General features: G+C 37.5%; 1 protein-coding gene across 1 annotated transcript in view; it reads left to right on the top strand.

The window, feature by feature from the left end:
- The window catches only part of GBE1 (1,4-alpha-glucan branching enzyme 1), a 359,283-nt gene that overhangs the window by 311,141 nt on the left and 26,031 nt on the right, over positions 1–22,111 (top strand). Inside the window, exons 13-14 of the mRNA XM_036353073.1 lie at positions 3,515–3,699; positions 5,327–5,457. Of these exons, the coding sequence (XP_036208966.1) occupies positions 3,515–3,699; positions 5,327–5,457 (316 nt within the window). The remainder of the gene's footprint in view (positions 1–3,514; positions 3,700–5,326; positions 5,458–22,111) is intronic.

Here is a 22,111-nt window from a genome sequence, read left to right as displayed (position 1 = left end):
CCTTCCCTCTGAGAGTCAACAGTCTGCTCCATGCTTCTATGTCTCTGTACCTCTTATTCATCTGTTTATTGTGTTCATTAAATTCCACATGTGAGTGAGATCATGTGTTACTCGTCTTTCTCTGGCTGGCTTATTTCGCTTAGTGTAAAACTCTCTTACCATATACTTTGGATTCCATATTAGACTTCTTACCATTCAACTATCCCCCACAACCAGTGTCTTTTCCATGTTGCATCAGAGGTATTTTAGTAATAAACACAGTTGAACTTCTCATTCCCCACTTAATAGGGCTTTTGGTTCCGTATTGCCTGTAACATAAGATCCAAATTTCATGAGGCTTATCTTAATCTGACCTCATCCTGTCTGTACCACCTCTTCTCCTCACCACAAACATTATTTTAGGGCTAAACCAAACTCCTTCACCAAGTCAGGGTGTAAAACCAGACTATCTGGGTCCATAGTCCTACTACTTAACAGCCTCAGTTTTCTTATCTGTAAACTTGCAACGATAAGAGTACCTACCAGTACTTGAAATTTGTTGAAAATGGGAAGAGCACTGCACGTGCACATGATAAGCAGACATTAAGTATGTGCAGCTGCCTCTACTGTGACCATTGTGATAGCAGTGATGTAACATTCTCCCCCAGAAAACACTAAAGGAATTGCTTATTACCATTGGAGCCACCTCAGGGATCTGTAGCCATAGCAAAATAAAAAGTATTTTGCCTATAGAAAGCCTGGATCCAGATTGTATGTGACTACACTTTAACTACCTTGTGGCATTTCTAGGCTCTAACATTCTCCACTAGTGGAAATCCCACTAGTACTGGGACATATGATATTCCCTAGACTGGCAGTGCCTTTGTTATCAGTGAGGAATATGCTCCACTACAGTTCTGGAGCTACATCATTTTGCCACTTGTATGGTTGATGGAGCGAGCTATGCAGTGGCTACACCTTGAGCTGGTTGAATCAGGCGCCAGACCTAGGCAGGACTCCTAAGTGTAGCGGAGGGAAGTTCCTTGTGTTACTTTAGGGCATCCTAAAGTAAAAGGGGCCCATAGAGTCAGAAATCTGGGTCCCTCCTGTGTCACATAGTGGGAACATCATAAGAATTATTTAGACTGAAATATTAAAATTTAGCCATATGTTTGTAGACACTTTAATTTTTATGAAACTACCACCGACATTTGTTTGGATGTTGTTTTTAGTTTGATGACTATGGTCCTGAAAAGTGAAATGTAAATTGCAGCGTTTCCTAGCAGAGGTTGCCATAAAGCAATTCTGCAATAAATTATTTCAGATTACATCCAACCTTATAAGTTTTTATAATTAGAATATTAATATACTAGTTGCTTTAAAGTAGAACACACTTGTATTGGCTATGGTACTTTCTAAGTGAAATGAGAAATTTGTCTTAGAAAATTGTAGTGTTAATGGGGTAAATGAAAATAAATTTTAGAAAATAGTGATTAATTTTTAAGGGGAAGAGAGAGAAAGAAGCCATAAAGTAGAAATCCAAATTGGGGAAAACAATATGAGCAATCTATTAGAAGACTAACATCTAAATTTGATAATTATAATGATAAATCTATATATATCATCTACCCTAATAAAAGACAAAGATGCTAATTGACTGTACCTTCACTCAAGCCATGCCCACCAGCCAATCAGAGCAACTATATGCAAATTAGCCCAAACAAGATGGCGGCCAGCAGCCATAGAGCTGGAGCAAGCAGGAGGCTTGGTTGCCCCGGGAATGGAGGAAGCCAAGCTTCCCGCCTTCCCTGGCCAGCTGTGGCCTCCTCAAAAGGCAACAAACTTTCAATTATAGAAGCTAAATAAATCCCAGATACCTGCTTCCATCCAGCCTCCACTGGGAGCTTGGGTGGCTGGGAGCTGTGGCCAGCCTGCAAACAGCCATCAGCCCCTCAGCCAGGCTGGCCAGGCACCCCAGGGGGGACTACCACCCTGAAGGAGCTGTGGCCAGCCTGCAAACAGCCATTATCCCCTCACCCAGACTGGCCAGGCACTCCAGCAGGACCCCCCACCCTGAAGAGGCTATGGTCAGCCTGCAAACAGCCATTAGCCCCTCACTCAGGCTGGCCAGGCACTCTAGTGGGGACCCCCACCCTGAAGGGGGTGTGGCCAGTCTGAAAATGGCCCTCATCCCCTCACCAAGGCTGGCCAGACAACCCAGCAGGACCCCCACCCTGATCCTGACACCCTTCAGGGCAAACCAGCCGGCCCCCACCCATGCACCAGGCCTCTATCCTATATAATAAAAGGGGAATATGAAAATTGACGGACCCTAACAGCAGAAGGTCTGGGAATGACTGGTGACTATGACACACACTGACCACCAGGGGGCTGACGCTCAATGCAGGAGCTGCCCCCTGGTGGTCAGTGCGCTCCCACATGGGGGAGCTCTGCTCAGCCACAAGCCAGGCTGATGGCTGCCAGTACAGCGGTGGTGGTGGAAGCCTGTCCCGCCTCCTCAGCAGCGCTAAGGATGTCCGACTGCAGCTTGGGCCTGCTCCCCACTGGCACGTGGGCATCCCCCGAGGGCTCCCGGGCTGTCAGAGGGATGTCTGACTTCCAGCTTAGGCCCAATCCCCCTGGGAGTGGGCCTAAGCCAGCAGGTGGTTATCCCCTGAGGGGTCCCAGACTGCAAGAGGGCACAGGCCAGGCTGAGCTCCCCCCCCCCCCCAAGTGCACAAAGTTTTGTACACCGGGTCCTTAGTTTTATATTATTTTTCAAGTGTGTAAGATTTCTGGTTTTCATCATTATAGTAAGAGATAATATAGAAACGGATTTCTAAACAAGTGTTCTAGTTACACATACATGCGTACACACACACACATTTGAAATTAAAAGTACACGTCTAATGGTAACACATACATCTGAGCAAAAAATGAGCAATGACATGTGTTTCTGTAGCACCTGAAGTTTATGGCGTTCTTGCCTATTGGGATGAGGTAGAAAGAACTGTGGATTTAAATCAGAAGAACTAAATTTCAGTGGTTCCTTTTCTACTTATTATCTGTGTGAGGTTGAACAAATCCCTTAACTGCCTGGAGCTTTGGATTTCTCCTCTGTGGATTGGATATAATAGAGAGTGTCTTTGAAAATCAAAAAAAAATAATGTACATGCAAAGCCATCTGAAATTATGACCCATTCTACAGATTGAAGAGATTAGAGAAATAGAGATTTTAAAAATTACTCAGCGATGATTTCAAAGATGAGATAAGTATGACAGAGATGCTTGCTTTCAGAAGTGGGAATACGTGCCTGGCTGAGAACTTACCCTGGGCTTCTGAGCCCAGCAGCAGCCGGTCCTCTTGGTGCAGGACTCTGCTTTTCAGAGCCAGGGTCTGTGTCATTCCCAGGGCAGCGCCACTAAATCACAACCCAGACTTCTTGTAAGGACTTTACACTGTTTACTTATTGAGTTATCTTAGTAAGAAATGCTAACATTACTAAGCAAAGTCTAAATTTGTTTTTTAATGCAGGTAACGAATTTGGGCATCCAGAATGGTTAGACTTCCCAAGAAAAGGAAATAATGAGAGTTACCATTATGCCAGAAGGCAGTTTCATTTAACTGATGATGACCTTCTTCGCTATAAGTTTTTAAATAACTTTGACAGGGAGATGAATCAATTGGAAGAAAGATGTGGTTGGCTCTCGGCACCACAGGTAAGCTTTTTACTCTAAATGTTATGTTTTAATCACTGATGTTGTACATGCTCAGAAAAGCAATCGATTTAAATCTATATGCAGGTCTTTTAAACAGTACTTTATTATTCAGTGTGTAGTGCCCTGTAATAAACTTCAGGTTGTCAAAACATGTTATTGTAGTCTCTCCAATAGATAATGAAAATCTTAAACATGATACCCTGCTTACTTTATTGTTTAGTTTGTTGTTTAATTTTAGTTATTTTTATTTCAACTGGTTAAAATAAATGACAAAAGCTCTACATGAAATTTATTTTGGAAATTGTGGGGGAAACATCTTAATTATTTTGACTTTTTCTTCATATAAATTATGATGCTTTCATAAAAAATTACTTTGACAACATATAGATTTCTTTATTTCTTTTTTCCTCCTTCTTTTACTGGTTTCTAAGCTGTCATTTCAATAGATGCTATTATACCTGCACGCTCTTTTGTATTTTTCATGAGCTTGAGTCTCTTCTGGAATTAAAGTCTCAGTTTTCAATAAGTTTTCAAGAATGTAATTAACAGGTGCAAATATTATGCAGGCTTTTTTTTTCCCCTTGCAAAAATTAACATATGGTATGTGTTACTTATAATCCATTTACTTTTTACGGGTGCTGTTTGAAATTACTGATGATGTGTTTTTACTTTGGTGTCTATGTGTGTTTTTTTTAAATGGCTGAAAAGGGTACTTGTATATTCAGTAAGATTGGCTGCATGACATGAATGCCCAAATCACGTTTATTAGTAATGCTGTTTCCAGAAGAGAGAGCAAAATGATGCTCCTTTTCAATAGGAACAATGTTGAATACCAAAAGGCATGCTGCTTGCTCTGGAGCCTTAGTTCCCATTTCTAAATTACCAAGAGTGGTGCTACTGATATGCATGGAAATAAGTCCTTGCAAATCAGAGAGTGGAAGAAAGTGGTGTCGAAAAAGCAAAGGTTCCTCGCTGCCTGCTGTAAAACATGGTATAAAATAAGGAAGTGTGTAAATGTTGTAATTTCTTTTCAGACTTTCTCTTTTATTAGGCAAATATATATTGTAAACGACTTTATACTATTGTTGAATCTGAAAAAGTTAGACAATAATACAAAGTTTTTAAGATAACTGCAACTGTAGATACCTCAATATAATAACAATGTTACATTATATTTTGAAAAGTAATTTTATATATTTTACCTGATTAATCTGGAACTAAAAAGTCTTAAAGAAAATCCACTTACAAATAGATCCAGTATGTGTGTGTGTGTGTGTGTGTATATATATATGTATATATACACACACAAACACTTTATATATACCACAGGTGCCATGTTATTAATTGAAACCTGAGCCATAGCACTAATCTTCTGTGCTTTGTTTGACATTGGCAATGGCTGGTGACTTTTTTATAGTCTTCAAACAGTTTTGAGACTGTTATTGGCTTAGAGTTTAATATGGAAAAATTACAACATGTTCAAAAAAATAATATGCTGCCATTTTCATTTTTGGCTTCATAACTAACAAAGCTATTCATAAAGACAAAAACAGCTTTTTTGTAAATAATTGACTTGTGGCAGTGCCTAGGTTTTATCTAAATGTTGTATATGTGTTCATTCTTGCAGGCCTATGTGAGTGAAAAGCATGAAGCCAATAAGGTCATCGCTTTTGAGAGAGCAGATCTTCTTTTTATTTTCAACTTCCACCCAACCAAGAGCTACACTGATTACCGAGTTGGAACGAAATCTCTGGGAAAATATCCTTTTTGTTGTCAGTGAATATAACTATCTGCATTCAATTTTTTTTTTTACATCATAGAGAATAAGAAAAACTAATGCTGCTCTTGATGTCAGTGACTCTCAGTTTCCTTGTCTGAAAAGTTGAAATAGTCGACTGATAAATCTTTCCTCAGCTCAGTAATACTGAATTAATCCTAAGTTTCATTCGGGCTGTAAAAAGTGTGATTCTGGATGTTTAAAAAGTGTTCTGATCCAGTGTGCAAATACAAGAGACAGTGTAGTTTTTCCTTTAGAAAATCTTGTAAGTTGCCTCAGATTGTCTTCTTTTCCCTCCACGTAGCGAGAGAGCAGGTCATATTGTAAAGGGGCCGCCTTCCCTTTTCTCTTTCTTGTCTCATTTAGTGCAGGACAGCTCACCTTTGTAAGTCTGAACTGGTAAAGATTCAGGGCATGGGAATGTAAGCAAAGGAAGTAGCAGGGAGACTGTTTTTGATACCCTCTGTTCATTCATTCATTCATTCATTTATTCATTCATTTCACAGATACTTGCTGAGCAGCTGTGTGCCAGCTGTGTGCTAGATGCTATAAATTCAGGAATTTTCCTGGCACATACAGTTACTACCCTCATGGAGCTTTTAAATTAGTGAAGAAGAAAAACTTAGTAATTGTAAATTGACAACTGTTATAAAATTACTAGTAGCCTGGTGAACGAAATTTGTGCACATTGAAAGGGAATTAATTAGAGGAACATAATTTGGACTCACTATCTAATATCAATAATATGTGAGTGTGAGGCAGTCCGCATTTCTGAAATTCAATGACATGAATTTTAGCTATTACTTTGCCAAATAAATGGGATTTACAGGTATCATTTAGAAGAGCATTCAGGTTAATATTAAAAACTCTGGCTACCAAATCAGGTGTATTTTCAACTTTTTGCCAGCGTTGTAAATTGTTTGCAATATCTGCCCATTTGTGGTTGCATGTCATGGTTATGAATAAATCAGCTTTGCCATACTTCGTTACAATTGCCATAGCATCCTGATATCGCTGCTGCATATTTCTGGAACTACCCTCAGAAGATGATGGAAGTATTATCATCTTACCAATCGGCACATTGTCATTTTCAGATCTAGATTTGAGATAATCCATCAAACCACTACAGTTTTCAACTCTCAACTTAGATTGGTTTGCTTTAATGAAATTTATCCAATTGGCCTCCATTTTTTAATATGAATCCATGATAAACTGTTGAGTTAATTTTCCTGCATTTAAAATAGGATTAAACGTGTCCCGCACAGAGAAATGAAATCCATAATACTACATTTGTGTGACTTGTGTTCTTACATTTTGTCTAGTATTATTGTCGATTATACTGTTGTCTCTGAGTCTTAATGCAATATCTGTTCCCCAGCCTTTTTCACCATGTGGAAAAAGAATAGGATATGTCATTGCATCTAATGTAGGAAACAGGATAATGATTTGTTTCATTTTAGTGGCATTTGGATTATTAGGATCTGGTTTACAACGAATGAGCAAGTCCCTTTCAAAAGGAGGTTCTCCATCTTCATTTCTGAATATGACAGCAACCTTGGTTACACGGGGAGAATTATATCTACCTGGGTCACTGTTACGATCATATTGAATTGCCATTGTTACTTCTGTGGGAGCAATACCTTTTGCTGCTACTTCAGATTGGGCTTCCTTTTCTACCTCATGTAGCATCTTGTACGATTTTGTTAATTCACTGATTTCATGCATGAGGTTGTTGATGTTGATCATGAGTCTTTCTGAGCAGCCCTGGTTTTCTGGCAGTGCTAATCTTTTACTTGTAGCTTCGGCTATATCCAAAATATAGAGTTGAGCAAACTTCTGAGAAACACCATCCGAAGGATGTTAAGTTTCAGTATGGTGGTAAACTTGTCCGTGTATTCTAAAAGAGTATGGCCCAATCCTGATGGCAATGCAATATTTGCACCCATGGAAGCAAAAGCAAAAGAACTATTTATGGAACGAATATTTTCCATGAAATTTTTACTGTCAAAATCTTCGTTTGTCATTAATCTTTTTAAATATGCTGGGTAATCTGGAAAATGTATATCATTTGGACAGACTTTTCCTTTGCTATAACATCGAGTAAATTTCCCATTGGATGGTTTTTCATCAGAGAAATCTAGTGATAGGCAAAATTCACATTGAACAGTCATTCCACCACAACTATGTTCGAGGATTGCATCCTCATGTACTCCATTTTCGCTGAGAAGGCAGTTCCTACCGGTATTGGTAGTACTTGTTGATGACTGTTCTCTAGACGTATTCTGTCGTCACCACCACCTTCTTTCAACTTCAAAGGCACGTTGGTCTTCAGTCATTTTCTGTCGATAACGCCGGTGTTTTTCGGCATCAGAGCGACGTTTTTCCAGTAGCTGGTGTTCAGATACATTCTGTCGCGGGCGCCGCCTTCTTTCAAGATCAGACACATGCTGCTCTGCAGACATTTTCTGTCGATAATGCTGGCATCTTTTGGCTGCAGAGCTATGTTGTATCAACAGTTGTTCTTTAGACATAGTCCCACCTCTCTACTGTCATGGTCTGATATGCAGGTAAATGAGAGTCCTGGCTGTCAGGCCACTGAGAGCTTTCTGACCAAAGGCTGATTCTGGCTGATTCTGTGGGGGTGGGACTTCCTCCTCCCTGTTGTCAGTTTCCACAGCTGTGATTAGGAAGCTGGGGTGACAGAGGGAGCCGTGCCCTCCAAACCGCCCTCTCTCTTGCTCTGCTCTATGTCCAGTGGTCTCTTGCTCTGCCAAGTCCTCCAAACCTCCCGCTCTCTGCCCACTCCTCTCCCGCTCTGCTCTCCACTGTCCAAGTCCTGGGAGCCCGCAAGCATGGCTTGGCGCAGCAGGCCTCGCCTTCCTGGCCGGCAATGGTCCCAGGAGCCTGCGGCCCAGGGCCACTGTTGCCTCCTGGGGTGCTTGACATCTGCATATACAAATTAACCACCATCTTTGTCAGGTTAATTTGCATAGTCACTCTGATTGGCTGGTGGGTGTGTCTTGTGGGCATGGCTTGAGCGTGGTGGAGGGATGGCTAATTTGCATGTTTGTCTATTATTAGATAGGATAATACAGTGTATTTTAACAGATTATAACTCAACCAGATTCATAGGCAGGGGGAGAAGGCAAATTTAGGGCCTAGTCACAAAGCAGCACAAATTTCTAAGTAGACAGCAGAAATAATATTCTTCTCCCCTGGAGCCCTAATCATGATTTATGTCTGCCACCCAAGCAAGATGTCTGATGCCAATGAGAAGTCCTAGGTGTCAGGGTCTCTGTAGTTTCAGGAAGATACCCTCCCTGGCTCCAGGTGGCTGGAACAGTAAGAGAACTGTGTTTTCCACATAATAAAAGCCCTGAGATAGTGTGACCCCAGCACTGTGACAATATCATTAAGTTCCCTGATTCATTGTCTCTCTGCTTTCAACTTTCATGGTGTCAGCAGTGTCTACGCCTTGCACCTATTGCAGCTGCAAGGCAATGGCCCTGTTTCCAACTGTCCCCTTCAGACACAACAAAAGGCAAATAGGTATTATTTTTTATTTCTTTTTCAAGAATGAAGTTGCTTTTGCAAAATTTCTTCTATGTTGCACAAGGAGACAGATAAAGCATATCAATGTGATAACATTATCTGCACTAAAAAAAAGCTCTACTGTCCCAGGAAGCAAGTGTTCTCACCTCACCATTTCCATGAAGAATGCCAGACCTGTCATAGTCCCTACGTGACCCTTTTCAGCTCTAAACTGCTAACATAATGCCCCAGGTTAAATCCTTCTATATCTAATAATATAATGTAATAAAATACATTTTATTATGATCAAATTGAAATATAATCAAACCAAAATACATTTACAGAACACTTGGAATCTAATGCAATCTTTTTATAGCACTGTCCTTGACCCGCAAGTCAGGGACAAGAAATGTATAAAAGTATCATGTAAGGCATAATTTATCAAATGGGAAGGGAATCTTCCAATGGAGAACAGATAACCAGGAAAAACAAATAAATAAATGAGATTAATTGATTGATTGATTGATTTAAGCCTGATTAGGGGAGGGAGAGAGAGAGAGAGAAAGAGAGAGAGAGAGAGAGAGAGAGAGAGAGAGAGAAGGAGAGAGAGAGAGAGAGGAGAGAGAGATTGCTTGATTTATTAAGGGAAATATTTTAATCCTGAACCTTGAGAAATGGATAAGATTATAGTAGAAAAATTTGAGGAAGGCCATTTCTGTTGTAGGAAAGCATGTAGATTCTTAGATAATGGACAGCACAATGTATTAACTGGCGAATGATGATCATAAAAATACTAAGGGTAGACTGAAAAGATAGATCAAGATCACATAATAGAAGATTTCAGTGTCATATTAATTAGTTTAGGCTTTTATGATAGTTTATGGTTAGTCACTGAAGCTTTTGAGCTAGGGAGCTACTTGCCTCCAGCTAAGAATTGAACCCACAACCTATGTATGTGCCCCTTACCTGAGAATTGAACCCGAGACCTATGTATGGGACGATGCTTCAATCAACTGAGCCATACTAGCCAGGGCTCAAGTTTCACTTTAAACAGTGGGAAGAATGGTATGTTATTATTACTAAGCTAGCAAAGTAAGAAAGAGTATAACTAGTCAGGGTAATAGAAAATATGACAAAGGGATTTGAATAATGATGGGATTTGATAAGAATGTATGCTTTGGGAAAAGTCTCATGTACCCAGTGTGTAGGAGACTTTCTTGAGGAGAGAGATTGGAAGTACAAATATTAATTATGAGAAGTTGTAGTGCACATAAAAGATAATTAGTGCATAAACTAAAGTGATGGCAATAGAATAGAAAGAGGCATGTGAAACCCTTTCTTATAGAGAAAGAACTCAGCAATTGTTTGGACACTGGGTATAGAAGAGAAAATATAAACTTTCACTTTTTAAAAAAAATTGATTTAGAGAGGGAGAAAAAAAGAGTGAGAGAGAAAAAACATCCATGTGAGAGAGATATGAGAGAGATACCTCAGTGGGCTGCCTCTGGCTGGGAACGGAACCCACAATCTACATACGTGCCCCTTACCTGGGAATCAAACCCAACACTTGTGTAAGGGATGATCCTTAAACCAACTGAGCCATACTAGCCAGGGCTAAAGTTTCACTTTAAACAATGGGAAGAATGGTATGTTATTATTACTAGGCTAGCAAAGCAAGGAGGAGTATAACTAGTATAACAAAGAAATTTGAATAATGATCTTTAGAAGAAAAATTTTGACCAAAGCTACATTGATCTCCTATCTGAAGTCTATGTAACTTTAATAAATATTAATAAGTGAAAACATACAATTACATAGTAGAACCCACCCAAACGTTAATTTTATTTTGTGATACAAAGTTACACTGTACATGAAAGCCTAGTTTGGTTTTGAAGAAAAGACATAAATCTGAAATTTAGTGATTTGTCTAAATGTCTATAAGCACCTTTTATGCACTCTTTTCATTAATAAACACTGAATGCTTGACATTTTTACCCCTTTCAGACACTGTACTCATTAAAAGTTGTAATGATATAGACACCTTGGAAAATTGGGCCATGTCTTTCTACATGCAGTAGTTGAAGCCTCAGTCATTTATTGGATTTCTAGGACAACCTCTAAGAAACATTGTTGGTTCTTTTCCTACAAGGACTTTGTTTTCTTGGGATTTCTGCCCACTTAATTCTGTAGCCTTTCTCATTCATGTCTTTTTTGTCAACAAGCTATAGCTAATCTCCATATGTTGCTGCTTCCTGTGGGGACATTTGCATTTCATAACAGTCTATTTGAACACTCAAGAAGTATGCAAGACTTAATGGACTAAGATATCTAATGGACTATTTTTTTCTTTTATAATGAGGATTTTTATTTGAGGGGAGGGAAGTAGGAGAGTATTTTCAGGGTATTTTAAACCATGCCTTCTAAATAACTATGTGTTCACCATTTCAGCCTAAACTTTTAGATAGAAATCATAAAAAATCCTGGGTTTTGTGATGTTTTCTACTCCAGTGACCCAGTTCAGTGCAGACATTTCATCTATAAATTCCTCCACAAATAATAACTAATCATTATCAGAACATTTTCTAGTTCTAAGAATTTCACTATTTCACAAGGTAAGCAATTTAAGTTTTTTAATTAAAAAAATGCCTTAAATGCAAATGCATAAGTTCTGTATTCTGGGCCTAGTGTCTATTCTGCATGCCAGCTTTGCAAGTCAGAAAGGCATTTGACATGCTCCTCGCAGTACCACCTCTAGTCATTCTTCCAGACCAAATATGTCTAGTTTCTTTACTAGATTTTCATGCTACTTTCTAGACCTCTTACCATCAGGTCTTCTTATCACAATACACCCCTCATTGTTCACATTCCCCTTACTTACATTGTGTCTCCAGATCGGAAAACACAGGATTGTAGGTGTGGTCTGGCAAGTGTGACATGGAGTGCCATGTTACCTTTCTCTACCTTGATACTGCTCTCTTCTTAGAGCTAAGGTTACATTAGCTTTACTGGCAATCATCACATCTTCTGCTCATATTGTATTTTCATTCAGATATAGATCTTTAGTTTTTCTTTGTATGTATGTATCTCCCTTATTCTTTATTCAGATAATAATTTTAATCTAAAACTCAAAACTTAACATGGAACATGAAAAAAATATATTGTTTTTTGCTTCTAACCTGTTCATAAGAAGATAAAAGAGTACTAGAGTAAAACAGTTCTCTGTTACTAATCTGTTATGGTTGTACCATGAGCAGCTGATACATCTATTCTTTCAGCTTCTGGCTGTTCTAAGCTTAGCTTTAAGAGTCCTTTTATTATCTTAGCATTTTTTAAATCTCATTTTGCTTTGGCCTTTCATCTTCCTGACTTTATTCTTATACCTTTAAACAACATTGTAGGTCAGCATTATAGAATCATTTTAGATACAGAAATTACAGAAAAATTAGGCTTTCTTTGCTGTATTTTCCTACTTTAAAAAAGTGTTCTGTTCCCTTGGTATTTCCAACTGCTGAGCCAGTGAATTGAATACAGATTTTCCCTGTAAAGAATCCACAGTGGTAAGATTGGATGTATTAATCAAGTCAAGAAATTCATCACAATTTTAATTCCCTAGAAAGCAGGATTTGGTGCCAGAACAAATTTAAAGTTTCTAAAGAAGTCATTTGAACTTCTGTCACTGTGAAATGTAAACCTGCAGTGGTAACCTTTCAGAATTCTTGAACAGTTCCATTTTTTTGAGCCTGTATATCAAATAGCAAGACATCAGCCTTCACTCAAGTCTGTGAAGAATAGGTGGTGACTGTTCCCAAGAAACTGTTGTAAGGAGAGCTATTTGAGGGGTAATGCCAGGCAAGGTAGAGGAAACACTTTATGGATGCTTTTAACTATCACTTCAAAATAAGTCGGTACATTTGGAAAACTAAGAGAAAAGTCTGATTTGTATCACTAGGTTCTTGAAAGTGGTCTTCATGGTGACGGCTAAAGGTCATAGTATTGCTTCTGCAAAATGAATCTGCAGCCATATGCTAGAAAATAACAGCAGCAAAATTCTTTGCCTATACACTGCTTCACATTGGTCTTTTTAGTTGCTAATCTTCAGTGCTCTTTCATACAGAGGACAGCAATGGGGGTATTGCAGAACTGACATCTAAATAGAATGGGTAAGTAGGCAGGTGATCAGTTTCATGATTAGTAAAATAATATACTTTTTTCTGATGTGTTATATTTGCTTATGGCTTCACATTGCTTAGCTGTAGGGGAAGAGAGAGACAATATGCCCTTCATATAATCAGAAACATTGTATTTCTTCCATCATATTTCTTTACTTAGAGCATTATCAAACCAGCATTGAATCAAAAGGAAAACTGCTAAGCCCCGAAGGACAAACTGCCCTTCCTTATCTACTCTGAACAATACAAATGACGCTGCCACATTTCGAGTGATGGGGGGTTAGAGTGTGGATGTCAGGGGACGTCTTTTTGAGGTCCTTCTGTTTATTAGCCATGTTCATGAAGTATCTAGTTTAATATTCCTGGCCACTCTCTGCACTAGGTTGTATGACCTCATGTGACAGAACAGTAAACTGAGGTCTTTAAGTAACTACCAACTTGAGTCTCAGTTCATGGCTACAGATGTGGTGGGTGGTAGTAGCTGTAGAAGTATTACTGGTGAAGATTTATTTCTGTAATGTTCAAAATGATTTAGTTCTGGGGAAATAGGTAGCAAGAGAAAATTATACACAAAAAATTCATATAAGCTTCTCTCTCATCAGCTAACTTCCCTCAGTAACCCACCAGCACCCTTCACAGATTCTTCCCACCAGCACCCTTGTCACCATCCTACACAGGAAAGAAATGTAAAACGCAGGTCAATTTTTGTGTTTACTGTATTCTAGAGTAGAATATAAATGTGTGGTGGTCTGTGTTCAAACTTAAACTCCTCTGATGCATCATATCAATTTAAATTGACTGTATAATATTAAAATACACTTTAAGTCCTTACAGTTTACTTATAAGGTGTGTGTCTTTGATATATACAGATTCATATAGTACTGAGAGCTTAAACTCTAAAATCAAATGCTTTTAAATTATTTGTCAGCATGCTGATGAGGTGGGGGTGGAAATACTAGCAGCCCATTTTCAAACTTACAATATTGAGATGTTAAGTGGAGTGATCATAAAGTGCAGCTTGTGAAGAATATATGAATCCAGGCCGAAAATATTTAAGACTCCTGGAACAGATGAGTAAATATTTGGAATTGACCTGAGATCTTTGAAATATTTTCATTAAACTGCTGCATGATGTAATTTTTAAAATGTAAATTTAGGCTCTGACATTTGCAACCTGTACACAGAGTTTTTAATGAGCAAATAAGCTCACATGGATGATTCACTGGAGTACGATTGCCGAAGGCAGAGATGTTGCTGTGAGTTGTTTAGTTTAGAGAAGCTTTGAAGCTCAGTTATGTAACACTGTGCTTATTAGAATCTGCACTTTATGCAGCAAATGACAACAAAGAACTTAATTTAGGATTAGCTAAATGATACATTCTTTCAAGATTTTATAAATGAAGGTTAATTTCTTGACTAAAAAAGTAAAGCTTTTCAACTTAATGTTTCTGTTTTCCACATTATAGATGTTTTGGTAAAAAAAAAAAATTAAAAATTACAGGATTTTCTGAAAAGACCTACAACAGTGACTTTAAATAGATGCAAGAATATTTTTCTTGTGTTTATGTATGTTTATATGTGTGTTTGTGAGTATATGCTTTTACTCTATGCTGCAATTTAATAATAATGGTTTAGAGACAGTTAATCCTCATAACAATTTTGTATTTATTTTAGGTTCTCCTTTTGTTTCTTTAGCTTCAAAGTGATGTACACTCATTGCCTAGGTTAGACATTTTTAGTTTCCAGAGGATAGAAATACTTGTAAACATTATCTAGTGGTCGTTCTGATCATTTTTCATTGTTAAACTCTGTTCAACAATCTGTGACTTAATGATAATGACAGATGCATATCCCCACCTCTGCTATCAATAAAGTGCCTATGAATTAGGGTCATTTTTTTCTACCCATGAATTTGAGATGAGTCACAAAGAAAAACATTTTGCATGATTAAAATATTTCAACTGCTGTAACACTTTTAGGTTGGCTAATATGTATTCATAAAACTATAGGCAGTAATGAATAATGAGCAAGCCCTTACTACACACAAACGGTTTTAGGTTTTCTTGTGGGGGGTTTTATTTGTTTTGTTTGAAAAGCTGAGTGCTGTTCAGTGTTCAGCCCTCTGAGATGTTCATTTCTGTTTTTATGGTTCATAGCTCAGATGCACAGTGATGGTCTCCTTTGGTTACAGAAATGCATCTAATAGTAGCTCAGTCAAGATTCCTGTCATTTATTGCTTGTTCTTATGTGGGAAAAAGAATCAGAAACATTATTATATCTTTGAAAATAGTACATGATCACTTTATAATTGTATCACTAATGGGGGAAACATTTGTGCTTAGGATGATCATTTTTACCAATTTGTAAAACAAAGGTACTAAATATTTGATGGGTGGGTGAATTAATGGATGAATGGATAATTGAGTAGAAGGATGAGCAGACAGGTGGATGGATGGATGGATGGATGGATGGATGGATGGATGGATGGATGGATGAATGATGGACAGGCAGATATATGGGCAGATAGATGCATGGAAGGATAGATGGATGATACAAGGACCTAATGGTGAAAGAACCCCTGAAGCTGTTTGAAACTAAATAATTAAATCACAAAGAATTACTATAATCTATTGCTTTTTCCTTAGAGAGCATATTTAATTAAATGGTAGAAAAGTAAAATTGATAAAATATTATAAAAGTACCTCATACTTTTGTAGAATTTTAAATTAATACACTAGAATCTTTTGTTTGAGCACTTTCTGAACAGACTTTCCTAATAAGATCTACATCTATTACAAACAGTATATGCCTTGTACTCTACTCTGTAGGTACTTTACACTCATTATCTCATTTAGCAAATCTTTTCCTTCCCTAGGGAACAGCTTTGCAAATAGGAAAGAATGAAATCACTGGCCTGAAAAATTTTCATGTCTAACCTTTGTTTTAAAATAGTCCTTTATATAATCAGTCCAAAACAGTTGGTTCTCTTCCATCTTAAAAAATAAATTTAGTTGCTTCCTTTATATCTGATGCCAGTGTTTTTTTAACTACAGAATTTTATGTCTAAAATAAAGTTGTAATGATAAATGACAAATTACTTTTTTTTCCTTCTGGGTCTCAATAGAAATTAGCTCCCCCTCCCAATGAATATCTCCTGCCTGCCAGAAAGCTGCTTAGATCTTCTATAGGTGAGATGTTTTCATTTCCATCACTTTCTATTAAGCTGTTCTAACTAAGAATCCCACAGGGTCAAACTGACTAGTCATTGTTTCATTTATCTGTGAAAAGGGTTCCTGAATACCTCCAGAAGATTTCTTAAAATTAAGCCATGATGTAATTACTGGTTCACTATAATAATTTAAGGGCTTCCAAGAATATGGTTTGGTTTGGATGCTACAGCCAAAAGAAGTTTGTTTCTCCAGAGGAAAGTAGAAAAAGTAGAGCCATGAACAATGTGCTTTTGGAAGCAGTGGCTTCAGTATAACCATTTGTAAGAATCATCCCTTATTGTACTAATGTAGTTTCTGCTGGCCTAATGTTAAAAAATGTATAATTAATTCCTATTATATTTGTGAAATGTATCTGTGTAATTAATGTGATGATTTGTGGTAGTTATGTGGTATTATTACTGGAGAAAAGTGTGGATCATCTTTCTCCATTGCTAGTGGGAGTGGTGTTCTTGGGGTACTGCTGGAATAAGCATTTCCGGAGGCCCACACTGGAGGATGAGATGTGGTAGAAAGCTTTATTTTCTTGGAATTACATCCCTGTTTCCAAAGTCCAATTTCCCTTAATCCAGTTCTAGAAAATGTGCAGCTGGGATTCAGTAGAGCTCAAAGCAAAGCCAGTGTCCACAGTTTCCGTTCCATGTTGGAATTGGGTCCTGGTTAGCATTAGGCAAGTTGCAGTCCATCAGTCCATTGTGTGGTATACACATGGCTGTGGGCCATGTGGGTGAATGTAGGGGAGTGAAGAGAGGCTGCCCCTGCAACAAGAGTCCCAAGAGTCCCCAAAACACATGAGAGCAAGAATGCAAACCAAGAGAGTGAACTCCTTTGTTCAGGAGATTAAATATCTCAAATCTCCCCACACTTGTAGTGGCCACACCTATTCTGGCCAATGACCTGTTCCCAGGTGTGACTGACAGCAAGTACCTTTCCCATGTCACCCAGACTTTACTGGGATTGCATCTATTCTTCCCCTGTCCAGTCCCTTTCCCCAGTGATCTGCTGGGTATAGACCATGGCACCCTGGGGAGTGTTAAACTGCAGCTTCCTGGCAATGCTACACAAATAAATACCTATAATATTTGGTCTTCCCTTTGCTCCTTTTCAGTTAATCATATGTAGGTTAAATATTTGTTGAATAAGGAAAGTATTCTGTTGATGCTATCATGAAAAATTATTTAATTAATTTATAATTTAATTAAGTTCAACCATATTACCTTTTACTGGGAAACAATAAGTATCTTAATGTAGGAACATTAATTAAAATAGAAAATGTATTTTCTTTGTAAAATTTTAAATATTACTGATTTTACCCCCTATGAACTCTTTATTGTTTTCTACCTTCTCTTCCAACACTCTTCCTTTATTTTTCAGCTAAGAAAAACAATAGAACAATAAGTTGCACTGGTGGTAGCATTTCTTTCCTGACTCTGAAACATTTTCTTCAGTTTGTTCTCTTACCCTAATATTTTTTATCTCCCAAAGGCTCATGTAGCTTGTATGGTCACTACGGGTAGTAGTGGTTCTTATATTGTAAACATAGAGACATTGGCTCTCATTACTAGGATAGTGGTTAAGAGCATGAGTTCTGGAATAAGACCATCTGAGGGTTCAGTTACTTTCATCCCACTTGTTCATGTTATGAAAGTAACTTCTTTGTTTCTTAGTTTCCCCATCTTTAAAACTCCTACTTGTAGAATTATTATCAGAATTAGATGGGTAATGCATGTGAAAGGCTTAGCAACAGTATCCAGTTTATATTATAGGCTCAGCAAGTGTTAGCTATTGTGGTCATTGTTACAGTCATTGTTATCATTCTAAAAATGCACTAGAGAAAAAAATAAATAAACATAGCAATGCACTAGAAATCTGGAAAAGGGATGAAAGAAAAGATGAGATGATTAGGTACTAACTCTCTCTGTTGCCTACATTTTCACATCTTACTTCTTTTTTCATTTCCTATTGCCCAGTTCATTACCACAAAATGATTTCTGTTCTTCCAGAATACTGGAATTAAAAGTCTTCTGTGCCCTGCTAGACCCATTTCCACTCTTGTGCCATTGGCTCACCTTGCTTCCTTACCTCACTTTCTCTTTCTTTTTTTTTTTTTTTTTTTTTTTTTTTTTTTTTTTATTTATTTTTTTTTTTTATTTTTTTTTTTTATTTTTTTTTTTATTGCTTAATCACTTTCTCCATGTACTGCAGCACTATCTTGATTTCTCTTTTCTCTCTACCCACTGTTTGTGTTACTCTTTTTCTCTCATATTCAAATTAAAAATTTTATTCTATATCCTTGGCTCTCTTCTCTTGAAGAACTCACACATGCTCAAAGCCGCAACTGTCAGTTCTAGGAAGATGGTCCTAATCACCCCTCGTACCTTGATCTTTGCCCTAGTAATCAAATATAATTTTGTGATGTTTAATGACTGTTAGGAAATACTGGGGAGCATGCAAATATAGTTTTTTGAGATGTAGATCTCTAGCATGGCCTGTTTCAGCCCATGTATATTCTATAGAATTGGTTACGCTAGGAGGTATATCTTAGGAGATGGTTTCCACATTAGTTCCAGAAGTTTAATTTGTGTAACACTTACTGTGTATGGATGCTTTTATTTACATATACTAATTCTATCCTCACATCATTTTAGCAGTGTGGGTCAGGCAAGTATTCTGAATCCTCAACCTAAATATGAATATCAGAAAGATTTAGCCCTAGCCAGTTTGGCTCAGCGTATAGCATCAGCCTGTAGACTGAAGGGTCCGGGTTTGATTCCTGCCAAGGGCATATGCCCAGGTTGCGGGCTTGATCCCTAGTAGGGGGCGAGCAGAAGGCTGCCGATCAATGATTCTCTCACATCATTGATGTCTCTCTCTCTCTCTCTCTCTCTCTCTCTCTCTCTCTCTCTCTCTCTCTCTCTCTCTCTCTCTTCCTCTCTCCCTCCTTCACCCTTCCTCTCTGAAATCAATACAAATATTTACAAAAAAAGATTTGTAACTTTCACAAGATCATATCCCTAGTGAGTGAATAAATGTGATTTAAATCTAGTTCTCCTAAGTTCTCCACAGTTTTTCACTTGGACACCAGATAATTCATCTTTTTGTTGCCCTGTAGAAATGCCATTAAAATAGGTAAAATGTGTATCACTAATTACTTAAAATTTTATTTGTTTTCTTACCTTTTCTTTATAAAAGTCATTGGTACTTCTGAATAAATGTCATTTTTCTGCAGTGTTATACTATCATGGTTGCTGACACTCAAAAACACAGATTAATTTAAATGCAATATTTTTTAAACAAACATACTTACTCTAAAAGTATAAACTTCTTAAGGAAAATGATGACTACTCACATTTTTAAAAATTAAACCAACATATAAACCTAAATATAGTTCAGCTTCATGAGATGAATGGTAAAGTGTCATGAAAGGTGCTGAAGGATATTAGAGGATAAAAGGCAAAATGCACTACACATCCCTTAGAACAGAGAAAAGAATACTTTACAAAGAGGTGAAAGATAATTTTGCTTACTGTTCATGTTCTTACTTGAGCATAGAAGTTGTTGTATCCACAGTAGACCCATATTACTGGCATAGGTTTTACAGTATGGGAGTTCAGATTTGGTCTACCTGCTCAAAAGATACAGCCTTGGGTGGGTTTCGGGAGCCAAACTCCCCTGCAATTTTCTATCAGGAGCTTTTAATTATGTAATTTCCTTTTATCACCATGTAATTTTTTATATCCTATTATAGGAGTTCTGTTCAGCTAGTCTTCAGGTGGTCTTCACGAGTGGTGGTTCTATAATTTAGTTGTAATTTTGATGTGTCATGGGAGGAGGTGAGCATAGTGTTTATCTACTCTGCCATCTTAAGGGGAGGCAAAATGTGCTAGAATTTTTGCTCATTTTAATTATGTAAATCATCTTGGTGTTTGACTATCATAGCCAACACATTTGTTGATTTTGTTTTGAATTGTACAACATGCACTTTGCACAAATAATTTTGCAGCTTTATTCTTTCCTTCTATTATTGTTTTCTGTGTCTTTCTAGTAAGATGAAACTAATGTGATTGTTCTAAAGATGATTGCAATGTACTGTATGAGATTTGTTTTATCCCTGAAAAATAGATTTATTAGCAATCATGTGTATGTGTGGTTAAAGCCCTCCTACTAATGTTTTTTTTGTGCCTCTGAGAAATGTTTACTTTGAATCTTTTCCCTCACGATCATCAATCTAGATATAGCTATGATAATTATGGGCTATATGCCCAGAAGTGCTTAGTAATGATTTGGAGTGATGATGCATGTGTGTGTGTGTGTGCATGCATGTGCACCTATGCATGCACACAAACACACAACATATGCATACCTGCAAATTTTGCTTTACACTTGTTTACAGGATACAAGCTCAGTCCCTTCTCATTCAGCTTTCTGAAGCACAGAGTGAGCTCTATAGTGTTAGGATTTTCTATTTGATCTTAAAAGAAACAGAAATACACATTAACTTTTTTATATTCTTATTAACTATGATTTCAAATGAAGAATAAGGATGTTGCCCTAACCGGTTTGGCTCAGTGGATAGAGCATCGGCCTGCAGACTCAAAGGTCCCGGGTTCGATTCTGGTCAAGGGCATGTACCTTGGTTGCAGGCACATCCCCAGTGGGGAGTGTGCAGGAGGCAGCTGATCGATGTTTCTCTCTCATTGATGTTTCTAACTCTCTATCCCTCTCCCTTCCTCTCTGTAAAAAATCAATTATATATATATATATATATATATATATATATATATATATATATAAATTTAAAAAGGATAAGGATGTTTCTACTCTTAAGGATAAAAAAGTAAGATTTCAGAGTTTAAGTATTTTAATGTTCATATACTTTGCAGTCTTTATCTGGCAGATAGTGGTAAAGTGGTAGAAAATATATCCACATGCATATATGTATGCATGATTTTGACATGCCATTTTGATATACTGTGCTTAAGTTCAACCTTCTGTTTAGAGAAAGATAACCAGCCAAATTGATAATGCAAAGTGTTATGTATATGATTTTAGTAAACACTCCAATTAAAAATTATATGAATGTCTATCTCCCGTGCTCAAACCAGAGTTATTCACCTGAGAATTTATTGTTCCAAACTGACATACATTTGTTTAATGATTGAGACTTCTCCTAAAAGAAGGAAAAATATCTTTAAGTGTCCAGGTAAACCTTTATAGATAATGAAATGGGATTATTAGAATTTATATTGTACAGATCTAAAATTTTAACCCCATCCAAAGAGGGAAGAAAATCAAAGTTGTATTTTTATGGCCAAAGCAATATCAAATTATTTCTTAAAATTTAGCAAAAGCAGCCGAAACCGGTTTGGCTCGGTGGATAGAGCGTCGGCCTGCGGACTGAAGGGTCCCTGGTTCGATTCCGGTCAAGGGCATGTACCTGGGTTGTGAGCACTTCCCCAGTGGGGGATGTGCAGGAGGCAGCTGATCGATGTTTCTCTCTCATCGATGTTTCTAACTCTCTATCTCTCTCTTCCTCTCTGTAAAAAAAATCAATAAAATATATTTTAAAAAAATTTAGCAAAAGCATGCATAGATCATAACCCAAGGAGGATATTACAATAGGAAAACAATGAAAGGAAGATCTACTCAACAAATATGGAAAATACTAATCTAGGTCTTATGTAGAGGGGAGGAGGGCATGGGGAAAT

This window comes from Myotis myotis, unplaced genomic scaffold, assembly GCF_014108235.1.
Source record: "Myotis myotis isolate mMyoMyo1 unplaced genomic scaffold, mMyoMyo1.p scaffold_m19_p_2, whole genome shotgun sequence".
Taxonomy (NCBI): domain Eukaryota; kingdom Metazoa; phylum Chordata; class Mammalia; order Chiroptera; family Vespertilionidae; genus Myotis; species Myotis myotis.
Note: the sequence above shows the minus strand (reverse complement) of the source record. Positions and strands in the feature narration are given on the sequence as shown.